The sequence below is a fragment of the Schistocerca americana genome, chromosome X, assembly GCF_021461395.2.
Source record: "Schistocerca americana isolate TAMUIC-IGC-003095 chromosome X, iqSchAmer2.1, whole genome shotgun sequence".
Taxonomy (NCBI): Eukaryota; Metazoa; Arthropoda; class Insecta; order Orthoptera; family Acrididae; genus Schistocerca; species Schistocerca americana.
The window spans coordinates 641,180,632-641,198,943 of record NC_060130.1 but is presented as its reverse complement, the minus strand read 5'-3'; the positions used below and the strand labels follow the sequence as shown (position 1 = coordinate 641,198,943).

The 18,312-nt window shown below is 39.8% G+C and overlaps 1 protein-coding gene across 1 annotated transcript in view; it reads left to right on the top strand.

Moving 5' to 3' along the window:
- Nucleotides 1-18,312, top strand: part of LOC124555409 (RUN domain-containing protein 1) — a 177,851-nt gene that overhangs the window by 86,896 nt on the left and 72,643 nt on the right. The window contains exons 7-8 of the mRNA XM_047129306.1: nt 3,734-3,855; nt 14,667-14,803. Coding sequence (XP_046985262.1) covers nt 3,734-3,855; nt 14,667-14,803 — 259 coding nt within the window. The remainder of the gene's footprint in view (nt 1-3,733; nt 3,856-14,666; nt 14,804-18,312) is intronic.

Here is an 18,312-nt window from a genome sequence, read left to right as displayed (position 1 = left end):
GTGGTCAACTGGAACCCTGACACTGAGCAAGGTAGCTCAGTGGTTAGCACACTAGACTTGCATTTGAATGGACAAAGGTTCAAAAATCCATGCCCAGCCATCCTGATTCAGATTTTCCTTGATTTCCCTAAATCATTTAAGGTAAATGCCGAGACAGTTCCTTTCCAAGGACACGAACAACTTCTTTCCTTATCCTTCCTCAATTTGAGCTTGTGCTCCATCTCTAATGACCTCATTATCGACAGGATGTTAAACACTAATCTTTCTTTCTTCCTGGAACCTTGATGACAAGTATACCTGCACTCACATTGTGATGAAGTCCAGCATTGGTTTGTTGTCACATCCAAATGCCCCACAAATCTGGGTGTTGCATGATTCAGCCAGCTTGCCAAATAGAGACCCACAATGAGGCTCCTTTCAATCTCTGTGAGGTGCTGATAATGCTGCCTTACATACGTATGCGACATCTTCATGCCCTACACAGTGATCGCACATCTGATGCTGTTTTTGCCCCTTATATACCCTATCAGGCCTGGTAACAACATTAAACATGAACAAAACTAATTCACTCTGGTGACCATTCTACCTGTCACAGAAGATTGCAACGTTATTCATTTGAATACCCACCAATGGTATGTATGTGTACTAAGCCACACCGATATCTGACCGTGTCTTTTGAGTGCTTCAGTTCTTTTGTCTGGCAGAATGTTTTGTGCCTAAACATCCCACATACTATTCATATATAATCTAGAACTGACATTGTATGTACTACCAAAGCTGCTATTTGCAACTAATTCTCACAAAACTCTACCATCTGGTGACATTAAACGTAAACAGCTTGGGATAGCCTATAAATTGTTATCTCATCAAGTGTGTTAGGTTTTGAGTTGGTTATTATGTATTCACAAATATGTGAGACCTTAATTTGATAGTCTATATTTACCAAATTCTGCATGTCGCACATCATCTCCACACACCTCTCGGAAGTCATGGTAAAACATAACCATTCTCAAAGTAAACATACTGCTTACAATACACAGGAAAAAGTGTGCTGGGTTATGACATTTTGCGTAAAACTATATGTAGATATAAGGTTAACTCAATAACAGCTGTGGTGGTAAATCTAATGTTGCTTTTAAGCTTGGTGCAAGTTGTGAAGTACAATTTAAGGAAGTCATAGATCACTAGTTTTATGTGCTTCCTAACAGTATAAGCAAAAAACTATGTATTTACAAGTAAGATAGAGATGAAATAGTATTTTTATACAGTTAAAAATATTATTATGTTCATTCACACTTGATGTAGTTAAAAATATATATTCATTAAAGTTTTTTTTCCATTTTGTGACTGCAGATGCAGACATTGGCATTCAATATATGTCTTTTGAACTGTAATACTTTTTTATTCTGATATGTTATGCTTTCTTGAGCAATATTATTTTTGATTGATAAAAGAATTTGTAGAGTAATCATTTCTTTGAGTGTATATATTCAAAAATTAGTTGTTTTGGCCAGCAGTAATAGTAATCACCTTAGTGTTATTCAAGTTGTTTTAAATAATCATTAAAAAATCAAAATGGCTCATTCTTTGGACTGCAAATACGTATTTGTTTCTCATTATGTGCAGTTTTCAGAATGGAGGAATGATGCAACTGCAAGACATAAGTGTCATTTGTCCTAGAAAACACTTCTGTTGTTTCTTGGGTGACCAGCTCTCCTGATTTTATCGTCATCTCCGGTATTATAGCAATTTTTCTTTAATCCTCCCAGCTCAACTATTGACTGCCTCTTTCTCCTGTATATATAATCATTGACCTCTTTTATGAATATTAATCCCGCAAAGTGCTATCAATAGTTTAAAATCCCTAACCAACAAATCTCAAAACATACAAAACATTTTCGTATAATAATTGATACTGTTGTCGACATAGTCTTTTCATCAAGGCAATCTGAGGAGTGGAGAATGAATGCCATAACCTATGCTTCTAAAGGGGTTGTAGGAGGGGAATGTTTACTTGTTTCTCGTCAGTATTGGCAACCAACAGATGTGCTCGCCTTGTACTGAGCAGCAGTTATGGTATAATTAACGCAAAGAAGTAACAAGGACTCATGGGAACAGATTATAGAGGCATTCATGTTTAAACACACTCGTTACATTATTGACTGACAGAAGCTTAGTGTGTGATGTGTAAGTGTGACTTCAGCATTGTTCACAGGGGTAATTCTGACTGCAGCCGATATTCTTTTGTAGAAGTTCATAATTGGAATGAAACAGAAGTGAAGGCATCCCCCCAATTTGCTCAAATATCTTGATAATGACAGCAAGACAATTAAAAATGTTGCCAGTAAGCTAGCAATACTTTTTCATTCAATCAAATACATTATAAGCTAGAGAAGTTTGGATTTTGGAAATAAATTAATGAAGAATTTTTCCATGATTCTAATTTGGCTAAGATGATGACATGGTCAAACTAAGGCAGAAGCAATTGCAAAAAAGATTTTAGCTTCAAAAAGTATTAAGAAGTTCATTGATGTCTTGAAAGATCCAGGTAAACAAGCAGCTTTTTTCTGTTGCAGCCTGTTCCTTTACCCACAAAAACAGAAAGATGTCCCCTCTAGTTGTAAGGCATTTTGATCCTGAAAAGATTATAAAAAATAGACTTATGAATAATTTTTGTTGTACAGCTGAAATTTATTTTAATTAAATATTTGTTAAATCTCCCTTAAAATCATGAGTAGATGTTGGTCATCTCCTGTAAAATGATGTGGTTGCCCTATTTGTTACCATATCCTGAGGACTCTGTAGTGTCTGTGAATAGGCAACTTCTATCTTTAATAAGGAAGAGATTGTTATTAAATCTGATGCTATGGCAGTCCTACTCACAGAAGTATTCAGGAGTGCAGAAATTTTGGATTACTTGAAATTCCACATACCCCTAAAAGTATGGTATGTTTAAGCATATATCTTATTGCTAAAAAGTTATTCGAAGGAGAAATAATCGCATTTGTTTCAAAAACAGGAATTAATGGCTGTGAAAACAGTATGTGGATTAAATGACTCTTCAGTACCACAGTTTATTCTGATGAGTGTTCTCTTCCTATCAGAAGATACTATCGCTGTTTGGCATTTACATTCTATTTCACTTCTGAGCAGAATATTGGAAAAGTCTAGGCTAAGGTTTCTGGGCACATTCTGTGGTAAAAACAATGAACTGGTAATTCAAGGCTAGACTTCTTGATGTATTTCATTATGTATTAACAGATATATTGTGAACACTGGAAATGACAAAGATTTCATTTGACTCGTATTGAAATTATTAGTCTTTTCTTTAAAAATAAAACACTATATTATTGGCTGTCAGGAATGAAGTAATTAGATCATTTTTACATGTAGCAAATATTATGAATCTGAAATTTTTAAATAATAATTTACCTTTTTTTGCAGTTCTAGCTTCATTGTCCAATAAAGAAAGTCAGGTCTTGCATTATTAGTTGTGAAAATTTTGTTTGTGTATTTTAATTGCATTTTTTGGTAAGATTGTCATGTAATTTATCTTGTTTCTATAATATGCATTTAAGGTTATGACTGTTGCTATAATAATGCCTTGGGGCACTTATTATTGTTCTTGTCTTTCTGATATCTCTTTTTTTTTAGTGTTACTATTCATTAATTTGCTGATGTGCTATTACCTTTTACTGGAAGTGTCTCAACTTTATTATCTTGTTGTTTTAAGGTGAAGGTACTCCTGAAGTTTCAACAGGTGATAAAGAATGCGTACATAATTGCCCTGTTCACTGTGGGAAATATTCCTCGTATTCATCCAAGAAGAAATATAACTTTAGAAATAGGGATGATGTAAGTAATGTATTGTACAATGATACATACTCATTTTTTATGATGGTCAATATTCAGTTTAAATTATGAACTGAAACTGTTTTTTTCTTCTTCTTCTTCTTATTAAGGATGTTCATTTATCCATGGATAGAACATATCAACACTGAGTATAAACTGAGTACAGTTGCTAAGTAACTTCAGAGGTAATTTTGTATGGAATAGATTACAATAATTTTTTTCTTGCACCTTGATTGGATAGTGAATATTAAATGTACACTAATTTTGTGAATATTAAATTTACACTAATTTTGTGTGCTGGCCCAGATCTTCATAATTGATCCTGTCTTCAAGAAGTTTCACTGAGGAAGGTGACACAGTGTTTAGCACACTGGAATTGCATTTGGGAGGATGATGGTTCAAATCCACAGCCAGCCATCTTGATTTAGGTTTTCTGCAATTTCTTTAACTTGCCCAGGCGAATGCCAGGATGTTTTTTTTAAAAAAACGCATGGCTGGTTTCTTTCCTCATCCTTCCTTAATCCAAGTTTGTGCTCCATCTGTAATGACCTAGATGTCAGCAGGACGTTAAACCCTAGTCTTCCTTACATTTCATGAAGTTTCCTTTCTGTGCTGTTATTTTGATCAGTATCCAATAGTTTTCTGTAATGTTTAATGTTTTAGCAGAAGAGTAGTTGGTCTCTCTTATATGCAGGTGGGAATGAAGAAATTGAAGTTATAATAAACTGGAGGTGCTCTGTGTGCTGAACTTTATTGGTTTAAAGCTCATTCCTATAGTTATGCCTGTACTTTCAGAATACAAATGAACAGTCATTCTCAACTTAATTGAATGGCTTACAGAAAGATTTGAAGTCCAACGAACTGAATTAAAAACAAAATGTATTGCTTTTCATTTTTTTCTCAAATTAGTAAGATTTTAACAGGCGAAACAACTGGTATTATTGTTAACCTCTTCTTTAAGTAATGACCAGCTATGATGAGTCCATTAATTTTCGTGTCATCGCCCTTTTAACTATGCTCTTACAAAGTGCCTAAGGCTAATTAGTAAAAACCCTCACTGACATTAAAATGAACTTCCTTAACTTTTTATCACCTTCTCCTATTTCTGTATGTGGTGGAGGGGGGAAGGGGATGCAGTGATAAGATACCAGCCTTCTATTCAAGAGGACTGCACTTCAGATCCCTGCCCAGCCATCTGGATTTAGGTTTTCTGTGGTTTGCCTAAATCACTTACGTTAAATGCTAAGTAGGACACTTTGACAAGGACACATGCAATTTTCTTCTACAACCTTACTTCAGTCTGAGCATCCACTCTGTCACGAATGACCTTGACATCAAGTCTATGTTAATCTTCCCTCTTCCTCCTTCTTCCTCTTCTTCTTCACATATGGAAAGACACAATTTATGATCATCTGTCATGTGTAGTAGTATACAACATAGAAGACTCTGAGGAGAACATATTGGAACAGTCACATCTGAAGGACACTTGTTTCTCTCTATCTAAATATACATTCCACAATCTACCTTACTGTTTGCGTGGTGGAGAGTACTTCTGGTATCACCATCATTTCTGCAACTCCCTGTTCAGTTTGTAAATGGTGAAAGGGAAGAATGTCCAGGCTTGACAAGACATCCCTGTTGACACCTGCCACATAGGCCCTGGCATGAGAAGTAATTCAGGGCTACCATTGTATGCAGCAGCCACCACAAGATCCAACAGGATCTGTTCAATGTACTGCCTGGCAGTTATCCAATGCGATACCCATGAATCAATGAAACACATTTCAACTTCATATGAAGACCGATTCTGGTCATCTCTGCAGTGTGGCATCATATGGATACCACCAGAGCACTGCAAAGTGATCTCAGAAGGGCCGCTGGAGCTGCTGTCCCTGATCAGACTGTAATGAACAGTTTATGAGAAAGGACCTTATGACCCAGACATCCTGTTTGAGTGCTTCACTTGATATGACAACATCTTGCAGCTCACCTTCAGGTCTGCCGTTCACATGTCAACTGGTAACTTTGTCACTGGTGAAACGTGTTATTCAGAAATGAATCCAGATATCCTCTGATGCAGGGTAGTGACCATGTTTGTGTATGGGGCCCCATGGTGAGCAGTACCTGCCAAATATTTCTGTGATGTTGTTGGGAGGCTTCAGTGTTGACAACCATAGAGATCTTTTTGTTGTCGACGGCTGCCTCTCTACCAAGCAGTACATTGAACATATCCTGTTGGACCACTGCTGCATACAGTGGTGGCCCTGAATTACTTCTAATGCCAGTACCTATGTGATGGCTGTCATCAGGGATGTCTTGTGAAGCCTGGACATTGAAAAAATGGAATGGCTGGTGATGTGTCCCGACCTAAACCCCATCATACACATGTGGGACATGCCTGACAGATGTGTTTGTGGTTGTCCTTCTCCACAACAGATTCTTCAAGAACACTCATGAGCTCTCATTGAAGAATGGGAATGGATACCACAGGGTGACCCTGCAGATTTATATGGAGCATGCCACGTAAGTGTGAGGCTGTGATTAACACTCACTGAGTAAATACACATTACTGAAGCTCTTGAAGTCCAATGAAAAGCAACCAGGATGATGGAATGAATGATTGTTTCCTCTTTGTTTTCGACACTTGTTTGACATTTCAGTTCTCTGTATGTAAATGATCGAGAGTGTAATGATGTTGTGATGTGTGCTTAATTTGTGAAAGATAAATGTATAATTCGGTAGCATACCCAGTCCTCAATTATTGCTCGGTGGAGTATGGCAGACACCCAACCTCATGTTCCTCTAATTCTTTTGCACATTGTAAGGAACAATAAACTGCCACCTTCATCAGTATCGGTTACATCGCTGGTGAAAGAAGCTAGAAGGAAGAATAGGAACAAAACTGAAATGGTTCTAAATAATTCTAAACAGAGCACTTTTCTCTCACATTGATGATCCTCCTCAAACAATGATGATTTTCATATCTACATTAATGAAGTGAAAAGACCCTCAATGCATCCTGCTTGCTCCCTCTGCACTCATCCTTACCGTTTATCCTTCTCCCTATACCACCCCTTCTGACTGTTTCTTGTAGTATGTCATGCATAAAGCATGCTCTGTGTCTCAGATTCACCTGTGTTGTATACTGCTGTTTGCTCATTATTGGAGCAAATATTCGTGTACTGTCCATGAGTTGTGGGCTAAATGGAGATCACAATGAAACAGGCATTTTGTGTAGACCAAATAACAATTCTTAATTTTATTTGTCGTCTTTGTATAACTGTATGATGAAGGGGCCCAGACCAGTTTGTGGTGTAATGGAGTAAAGTACAAATGATCATACAGAACGTTTTTAAATAATTATTTTTAATCCTATTTCAGATGGGCTACACTGTTGTCTACACTGATAGGACTAAGTAAAAAGATTCCTTTGGTTGGTCTGTTGTCTTCCCACAAGGTATCCTTAAAACATGCATATTGGAAGTGTTCTCATTCTCTGATGCTGATTAGTATATGACCTTTAGGTAACAGAGTGAATAAGACAAAAAGTGGGCCACAAATTGATCTCCTCTTACTCCCAGAATGCCTTTCAAATTGCCCAAGTTTTCTTGCCTGCAAAGACAGGAGATTGTAGGATATCATTTTTATGCACCACAGCATATTGGAATTCAGCACAATGAGATTACAGATATAGTGACCATGGCCACATTTTGATATACCACATTTCAATAAGTTTTATATTGTTAAGAAGGTCACATTTGGTTTCCTGGGTAATATGTTTGCTCTCCAAGGCAATAAGAGAATGAAAGTTCATCTAAATTATTTTACAGATATTTTTTATTTTTATTTTGCTATTTTTTGTCAAGAAAGATATATCACTACACCTAAGTACCTATAACTTAGTCTTTGCTGTTTCATTTTGACAGTGTTTTAAGCATAAGTTCGAAACCATCATTAAAGTAACACAGGGTGTATAAAAAAGAATCATCTGATTTTTAAAAAAAATCATAACTATTATGTTATTTGAGATATGTGAGTGAACAACATACTGTTGGAAAGAGAAAACTCTCGAGTTTTATATGGTTCCCGCTAAGTAGCAGCAGTGGACACCCACTTCAGTTCTAGTGAAATGGTGTTGGGACAACAGAAAGCATTTTGTGTTCTATGTTTTGCACAGTGCGGATCAGTAATAACTGTTCAGCATTAGGTATGGTGTGGATCCTCCTACAGCACACAGCATTAGATGATGTCATTAACAATTCTGAGAAACAGGTTGTTTGTGTAAAGGCAAACTGCCAGGCCATCCCCGAGTGTCTGACATAGGTGTCAAATGCATCCACCGTAATTTCACAAGGAGTCCACAGAAATCCATTCGCCATGCAGCTCGACAGTTCAACAGCTCAACATGCCCTTGATATCCATCTGGGGTGTGTTGCGTCGACATTTATACATGAAACTATACAAAATTCGGCTACTGCAAGCTCTTTGTGAAGGTGACAGACAACAATGTGTGGAGTTGTGTAATTTCGTTCTTGGCAAGATGGAGGATGACAGTTTTCTTCCACGCTTAGTGTTTAGTGATGAGGCAACATTCCATGTAAATGGAAAGGTGAATCTTCGTAATGTGAGAATATGGGGTACAGAACAACCACATGAAGTTGTACGACATGAATGGGATTCTCCAAAATTTAATGTGTTTTGTGCAGTTCCATGGGAAAAGATGTATGGTTCATCTTTCTTTGCCAAGAACACTGTTACAGGACTTATCTCGATGTGCTTGAGAACTCTCTTTTCCCACAGGTGGAGATTGATTCGAACGACTTCATTTACCAAAACGATGGGGCACTGCCACATTGGCATCTGGAAGTGCAGTAATTTTTAACTTGAAGTGTTACTGAACGATGGATTGGTCACACTGGAGCAAATGATTCAGCCTTACATTAGTGGCCTCCAAGCTCAATGGATCTGACTATATGTGATAATTTCTTGTGGGGGTTTATAAAAGACTCTGTTTATGTGCCTCCTTTACCAACAACAATGAATGAACTAAGACATCACATAACAGCAGCTGTGGAAGCTGTAACTGGAGACATGCTTGCTGCAGTGTGGGAACAATTTGAAACTTTCATGGATGACGTAGAAGGATAAATGTATCAATTTGAGGTAAGGGTCCAGAAATGACTGAGTTAGAAGTTATAAGGGAAAATTATTCTGAGACCTCTGGCAGTCAAATACATGAACCAGTATTGCTGTTGCCAAGATTTTAGGGTAGACAACTGTTAGAGGTGGCAGTATGGACAAAGACAAGGAAGGAGGTCTAGTAAACATCGGCTTTAAAACGCATACCTTAAGAACAATGAGCACTTGTCCATATTTGATACTGTGAAACACTTCTGCAGCAACTCTTTGGTTTCCATATTTTTGGAGGTACTATGGACCAAAACAAGAAAAATGGTCTTTTAAATGTATAGTGTAAGAGACGTGAGCACATGTTCAGTAGAAGAGATGTGTTTCACAGTATCAAAGATGAACAAGTGCTCATAGCTCTTGAGGTATGAGTTTTAGGGTCCACATTAATGAGACATTTTTTTCTTTTCTTGGTCCTCACTGCCACCTCTGAAAGTTACCTATCGTACAGTTCTAGCAACAACAGTACTGGAACATGGGCTCCACTGCCAGAGGAATCGGAACAATTTTCACATATAACTTTCAACTTGATTTCTGGACCAGGATCACTTAGCTCAAATTGATACATTTACCCTTCTCCATTATCCCTTAAAATTTTTTGATCATTGTTTGAATTTGACATATTTTAATCAAGTTTGTGTCCAACAGTTGTAATTAGGGCTCTAACAACCATTCTGTTTAGTATAGGGTGAGCTACATAAAACTACCCCACAAAATAGAAGACTGACACAGAATTGACATGTGTTAAGATAAAGGTTGCATGGATGTTTTCAGCAAGGTAGAGCAACAACAAACACTTCCTTAACAATCTTGTCACAAGTTCGTAAGATACTTGGTGAGGGGAGGACATTTGGTAGAGGCCGTGCAATCTCCAGGCCACCTTGATCACTGTTCTCTCTCCCTGTTATTATTACCTGTGGGGCAAATTGAAGGGTCAGGTGTACTCAAATAATCCTCACATACTGGAAGAGCTATAGCAAAACAATGAAAACACTATTGCTGCTATCTCTCAGGCAGAACATCCTCTGTGATGTTCAGTAACAAGGATAAATCCCTTGTTAGTCTTACTGTAAGTATTTTCTGGACCAGTTTTATTTTGCCCACCCTTTACTTGAAACTCCAGTGATGATGATGATGATGATGATGATGATGATGATGATGATCCATTTCTTACAAAATTGCACTTGAAATTCAGTGATGGCATACCAGATTGCAGGCTCTCCCTGTATGTAATGCTCTTACACATTGATTAATGTACCTATCCCATGTTGTGTCTGGGCTATGAGGCATAAGTAATAGGTATTTCAACTTCGTAAAGTCTGTGATCAAACAATGAGACATATGAAAACATATGATCAAGCATAAACCATTCAGACAATCAAACTGTATTCTGCAGGGTATGTGTACTAATATTACATTTTTTTAAAGTCCATCTTACAAATCAGCATGTACAGTTCTGGATTCCTAGACTATTGTCTGCTGTTTTAATTTTGTGAGTGAAGTCTGTATACTGTATATTTTGATACCATTTCTGCTGTTCTTTAATATCTACAATCAGTATGACTTTGATTCCTTGGAAATGCCTGACACCTTATTAATGAACAATTTCCCACTACAGTGAGTGAATATGATCAAACTGGTAAAATAATGTATGGAAATTTCTGGTTGAGAATTATGAATTATTTGGGAGTAAAGGAGATGACTCAATGAAAGGCAGACACGCTGCACTGTCGATAAGGTTACAAGCAGGAGGTACAGAGCTTGTCTAGCATTTGGAATGCACTTTCTTCTTCAAGCTTATAGGAAACACACACACACACACACACACACACACACACACACACGCACGCACGCCTATGTCCCTAAATTCCCGAAATTCGCTCAGTCGACTGCTAGCTCTTTCCTGGCCCACGGCAAGTGTACTGAGATTGGGTAGGGGTGTGAAATGGGGTGGGGTGAGCGATGGAGAGAGGCAGGAGGCAGGGAGGGGGGTTTGGGAGAAGCGGCCCATAGTAGAATGGGGAGCTCTCTGACACACACTATTGGGTGGGGGGCGGGGGGGGGGCAGCAGGTTACCTTAGGCTTAGACCGACCAGGAAGTTTACGGGAGCAAAGGATGTGCTGTAAGGGTAGCTCCCATCTTCGCAGCCGAGAAAACTTGGTGGTGGTGGGGAGGATGCATATGACACGGGTTATAGAGCAGCCCTTGAAATCTCACATCTTGAACCACTGGGTGGTCCACCTTATTTTTGGCAGCATTTTGGCAGTGACTGTTCATTTCATTGGACATCTGGTTGGTTGTCATAGCAGTGTAAACCACTGTGCAGTGTTTGCAGCAGAGCTGGTATATAACATGGTTGCTTTCACAGGTGGCCCAGCCTCTGATGGGGAAGGATAAGCCTGTGATGGGACTGTAGTAAGTGGTGCTGGGTGGGTGGATTGGTCAGGTCATACATCTGGGTGTTCCACAGGGGTATGATCCCTGTGGCAGCAGAATGGGGGTGGGAGTGGCATATGGATGGACTAGAAGGTTGTGGAGGTTGGGTGGGTAGCGGAATACCACTTTGGAAGGGGTTGGAAGTATGTTGGGTAGGATGTCCCTCATTTCAGGGCATGATGATAGATAATAATCAAAGCCCAGATGAAGGACATGGTTCAGTTGTTCCAGTCTGGGGTGGTATTGGGTGACGAGGGGATGCTCCTTTGTGGTTGGTTCTTGGGAGGGATATGAGGATCAGGTGTATGTAGGGATATGGCACAGGAGGTCTGAATGTGAATTAGGTTTTGAGAATATTGCCTGTCTTCAAAGGCCTTTGTGAGGCCTTCAGCATATCGGCTGAGGGAGTTCTCATCACTGTAGATGCATCTACCATGGGTGGCCAGGCTGTATGGAAGGGATTTTTTGGTGTGGAAATGGTGACAGTTGTCAAAGTGCAGGTAATGTTGGTGACTGGTGGGTTTGATGTGGACCCAAGGTGTGGATGGAGCCATCTGATAGTGGGATTACACTACCTGTCCCAATTCGTACCACCTGGATGGTGGAGGCTCCCACACTCCCAACTAACCATGCCCTGGTCATCTTCCAGTACTTGCTAGCTTCCAACCTGGCCTTGCCATCCTTCCCCAGGTCCCTCTCTAAGAAAAATAACTACCTTTCAACAGAAGGAAGGATGGTCCTACACAACCTAAAAACAGATCCTGTACTGATCATCCTCCCGGCAGACAAAGGTTCCACAACTGTTATGATGAACCGAAGTGACTACCTGTCAAAGGGCCTCCGCCAGTTGTCCGACACCTACTGCTGCAAACTCTGCCAAAGTGACCCTATCCCAGAAGTCCACCATAACTTCAGTCCCTGCTGAAATCCTTAGACCTTTCTCAGAACGCCTCCCCTGAATCCGTCTCCCTAGTCGCCCCAACAACAGCCCACACATCCACGTTCTACATGCTCCCCTAAAACTACAAACCTAATGATCCTGGGTGCCCCACTGTGGCTGGTTGTAGTGCCCCCACTGAAAGGATCTCAGCTCTTGTAGATCAATATCTCTAACCAATTGTGCAGAACCTAGCCTCCCACATTAAAGATACCAACCACTTCCTGCAGTGGCTCTCCACCATCCTTACACCATTGTCTCCGTATCTTTACTCTTCACTGTTGATGCAACCTTGTTATACACCAACATTCCACATGGCCATGGCCTTGCCATGAGTGAACACCATCTCTCCCAACGCCCTGCAGTTTCCAAACCCTCCACTTCATTCCTTGTACACCTAAGCAACTACATCCTAACCCATAACTACTTTACCTTTGAATTGAAGATATACAAACAATTCATGGCACAGCTATGGCCACCCGCATGGCACCCTCGTATGCCAGCCTCTTCATGGGCCACGTAGAGGAAACATTTCTAATTTCCCAAAACCCCAAACCCCTGATCTGGTCCAGGTCTATTGATGACATCTTTATAATCTGGACCCAAGGCAAGGACACATTCCTAGCTATCGATCTCTTCCTCTCAGATGGCTCCATCCACACCTCAGTCCACACCAAACCCACCAATCACCAACAGTACCTGCACATTGACAGCTGCCACCCCTTCCACGCAAAAAAAACCCTCCCATACAGTCTGACAACCTGTGGTAGATGCATCTACAGTGATGAGAACTCCCCCTCCCAGTATGCTGAAGGCCTCACAAAGAACTGCAGGCCTAACTCACAAACAGATCTTGCATGTGATATCCTCACAGACACACCTGATCCTCACATCCATCCCAAGAACCAAACACAAAGAAGCACCCCCATTTCACCCAATACCATCCCGGGCAGGAGTGACTGAACTGTGCCCTTCATGAGGGCTTTGATTATCTATCAACATGCCCTGAAATGAGGGACATCCTATGCAGAATACTTCCAACCCCTCCCAGAATGGTGTTCCGCTGCCCACCCAACCTCTACAACATCCTAGTCCATCCCTATACCACTTCCACCCCAATTCACTGCCACAGGGATCACATGCAAGACCTGCCCAATGCACCCACTCCAGTCCCGTCACAGGCTTATCCTACCCCATCAGAGGCCAGGCCACCTGTGAAAGGAGCCATGTTATATATCAGCTCTGCTACAACCACTGCACAGCATTTTACACTGGTATGTCAACTGGAATGTGCAGCCACCTCCATACTGCTGCCAAAAACAAGTTGGACCACTCAGTGCCACTACATGCAAGATTTCAAAAGGCTACTTTACAACCTGTGCCATTTGCATGCTCCCCATCACCACCAGCTTTTCTTAGCTGTAGAGTTGGGAGCTATTCTTACAGCACAACCTTCACTCATGTAACCGTCCTGGTCTAAATCTAAGGTATGTCGCTGCCTCCCTTCCCCAGCCCCCCACCAACTAGAGAGAGAGAGAGAGAGAGAGAGAGAGAGAGAGAGAGAGAGAGAGAGTGTGTGTGTGAGTGTGTGTGTGTGTGTGTGTATACACACACACACACACACACACACACACACACACACACACACAATCCCCTCCCCAGCACCCCCACTCAATTTGTGCCGCCCCATCAGCTAGTTGTGTGCTGTTATCTCACGTTTAGACACTATGAAATCGTGTGGCCAGCCGTCTGCCACCTGCCCCCTCTACCTGCACCCCTAGCTAGCCTACAGATGGCTCCCCACTCCTCCACAAGCCACTAGAGCCTTCCCCCCAACCCCTTCCCTGCCTCCCACCTCTCTCCATCCCTCAGCTCCCCCCCCCTCCCCCCCCCCACACACCCCCACCTCCACCTCCACCAGTACACACACTGTGGGTGAGGAAAGTGCTGGTAGTTGACTGAGCACAATGTAGGGAGACAGGTGCATGTGCAAGTGTGCGCTGTTTTTCCTACAAGCTTGAAAAAGGAAGTGCATTCCAAAATCTAGCCAAGCTCTGTACCTTTCATTTGTGCCAACGATGATGCAGCGCATCTGCCTTTAGGTGAGTTGACGCCTTTATTCCTAAATAATTCAAACTGGTAAAATTAATGTTGTTAACCAGCTGTTTAAGTAGCACAGTAAACAGTCACGCCTGAATGTCTAGCTAAAATGTGGAATGTTGTAATATGCTTATATAATTTGATTTATTCCAGATTCGAGAGGAAACTATTAATATAATGAAGAAAGCTGCTTCTCTTTTACACATGTTTGCTGCACTGCAGTTTGGATGTGGTACAGATAAATTTAGGAAAAACTCTCTAAAAAGGACTGTTAAGGCAAATCATTGGGGGTGAGTTTCATTTTGTAATAGTTCATGTAACGTGTTCTCAGTAAGTATGGAAAGTTACGGATATTGTTTGATTTCAAGTGGCTGAACAGTCTTCGTAAAATATATTCTTTGTGTCTTTTGCACTGCACCTCCCCTCCCCCCCTCCTCCCCCAGCCCCTTTTTCTCCTCACTTCCTTCCCCACCTTTAGGTTTTCTTTATTAATCCAACATCATCCACTTCAAATTTTTTCAGTGTTTAATTTGTTAATTTTCAGTTGTTACCAAATAACCTTATCTGTCTTTGCTGTGTACCCGATTGCACAAAGTGATTTATAATCCATCAATACATGCATAGTTATCCTTAGTCCTTATGCAAGTGAACATAATTCGGTAGTCTGCCATTAAACTTTTGAAAAAATCAAATAATTAACGTATTAGCAAGGTTATTTCCATTCAGCTACACTTAATTCATGACAGTTAATTTATAATATGTTGTAGTTAGTGGAAACATGAGACAACATCTGTTTTCTAGTTACATGTAACCTTTGTCTGATTTTGCTGATGCCGTGGATATTTGTTTGACTCCATTACAGTGGTGCACTCTTGCAGTGGGAGATGTCCGCTGATTAAAATGAATTTGCTGATACATGAATCTGTTTGCAGCTGCAATGTTAGTCACTTCATCAGTTGCTGATGGAACTTAAATACTGTTATTTACTTAAATGAATTCGAAAGTGGAGAATCGTTTGATGTTCTGTAAGTGTGTGAACATCATTCAAATGCACAAATATGGATGATAAATGTATGAAACTAAATTAGCGGCTTGTTTGTTATTGCAGGAGTAATGTAGGGAGATAAGTTTTCATGTATGTGAAAATTTGTCATAAATTCAGTACTAACTACTAATAAATACAGTTTTCATATCCCCACTGGGAAATTTTTCTGAAAATTATTGAAAGATTTGAAATGCTATTTGGCTATCTGTCACAGAAGAGGTGCAAAGTAATAAATTACAATGTTTTCAGTATTAACTTTTTGAAGAATTCATAGCAAAAACATGACAGGGAAATATTAATTAATGCTTATAATTTGATGTCAATAGTAAACTTTCTGTGTTAATATTACCAGAAGAGGTAACATAAAATATATGAAGGATGGTATTGGTGAAGTTAACATACATCCAATTTTAAATACGCTCTAGAAAATCAACAGTTGATTTCATCTAACCTCTGCCCCCCCCCCCCCCCCCTCTCTCTCTCTCTCTCTCTCTCTCTCTCTCTCTCTCTCTCTCTCTCTCTCTCTCTCTCTCTCTCCCCCCCCCCCTCCCTCCCCCCCTCCATCCCTCCCTCTCCTTTTTTTTTTATAGTGTAGGTATAGCCCACTGAGATGTACAAATACGTAATTCTTTTTATTAAGTCTAAGTCCTACGTGAAAACATTGTGCATTGCAACTGGGATGCAGTATGCCATACAGAAACAGTGTTTAGCTGATGGCTTTAACAAAATGTGGACAGATAAATTCTTGGAATATCTTAAACCTGACTTGAATAATTCAGAAAATACTGAGCACAGTGATTCAATGTTGTTTAAGGTAGTTTTGTTGGAATTACAAGTGTTTCATCTAATATTTGAAAACCACATGCTTGAAATGCATTTAGAGCACAAATATTTGTAAATGTGTCAGAAACCACAACGTAGAAAGTTAGGCAGTGTGTTACATACTTGTGCATGGTATATAAAACACAACAGCCATGTAAAGAACTTTGTTGATGGTTGTAATTTATAAACCATTGATCAGATGGGTGTGTCTGGGGAATTCCAAGCTTATCATAAATTGGTGTAGTGGTGTCAACTTGCAGCTCAGTGATGAGCACCTTTAAAAGCTATACTGGAATGGTATCAACTTGTTGTCACAAGAGGTTTACACTCTGGCATTATTGCTATTTTCTGACTGGTGTGTTGTTTGATTGTTGTGTGGCCCACAATATAAAAACTGTGTCTCCAGGTGTGGGCATCAAGAATGTGGATGGTGGTATCGGGTTTAAGTTTTATGTTACCAGAAGTAGTTATATTTTCTTGTCACCACTGACAAATCTGTATAAATTTTCGTCATGGGCATAGCAGTGTGCAGTTTCTATTAACACAGAACAAGATCAGTGCCTGCATAAAAATGACTGCAAAGTCACCCAAGCAGCCTGGTCAGCAAAGTCTAGCACAAAATGTGGTCCAAAAAATTTTTAGTGAAGTCCGTAATCACAAGCAAAATTCATTCACTTCCATCACTTTGGAGTCTGCATCTGATCTGCTGCTGTCTTTGTGGGATACCAGAAAATGTGTTATTTTTTAAAGTCTTTCATCATGTTTCACATCTTAGTGAGCAGTTCATGATCACTAGTTTTTGCACCAATGTTGTGGATTGAACTCCAAAAGCTCTGCTATTTTTCATAGAGTAACAGGAGGAGACACTGGCATTTGTGACCTATCTTTCAGAGAGAGTCATTATATTTAACAGTCTCATTGGTGGTAATTACGAGGAAGTTGGCTTGTGTGCTGCTTATGGATTTCACCCTCTTTATTTTTCCCTCATTATCATAAATGATACAAGGGAATGCACAGATCACTATCTTACACACTAAACATTTATAACACACATATTCATCATAAAGGAAATGTGACTGTGAGCACAAAGAAAGCAATGTTTCAAATTGGGTAGTGGATTGTACTGCATAAATTATGTATGACATAATGTGCATCTTCATATTTTTGTGGTGTAATAACTGATCCATTAAATTTTGGGAGTATAGTCACATAAACACTATTTCTTCTTCTTCTATTTTGGACATACACCTTTCAGCCACCTAAAGAGTGATCCGACAGCGACAACTTCTTCTTCTAATATTAGTGTTTATTTGACTGCACTCCCAAAATTTAATGGATTATTTATGACATCTTTCATGTTCCATAAAGCAGTGATCTTGCAAGAAATGTTGTTATGAGATGTTAGTTGTAGTGTCACGGTACTGGTAATCACACTGTCTTCATTGTTAAGGAGGAACTAGAAAGTGTATTCAGTAACCAGATATGCTCTCTTTTGAAGTTCAACAAGAGATCAGTAGAAAAAAATGAGGTATAGTGAGGTAGGTTACTCAACAGGAGGGACATGCACTCAGTATTCTTCAAACTCAATTCCCCTCCCTCCAATATACAACTGTTGCCATCAGCTATCTCTGTGGACACTTTTGTTGTTGAATTTTTAGCCTGCAGGGTTGATACTTTTATACAGAATGGAGTGAAGTGCAAACTGTTGGCTTGCCATAGTGACAGATATTTTAAAATTTTTCAACCACGCAGTTGGTCGAGGCAGTTTGTTTTCACTAAAGAATGTGAATGAGTTCCAGGTGTGGAATGTGGTTGTTTGGTATAAGATGTCAGGTTAACCAGTACATGTATACTGGGTGATTGACAGCTCCAATGGGCTAAGTTTGCATATACCAGCCGCCACCCTGTGCTCATCTTTATTGCTGCCTAAAT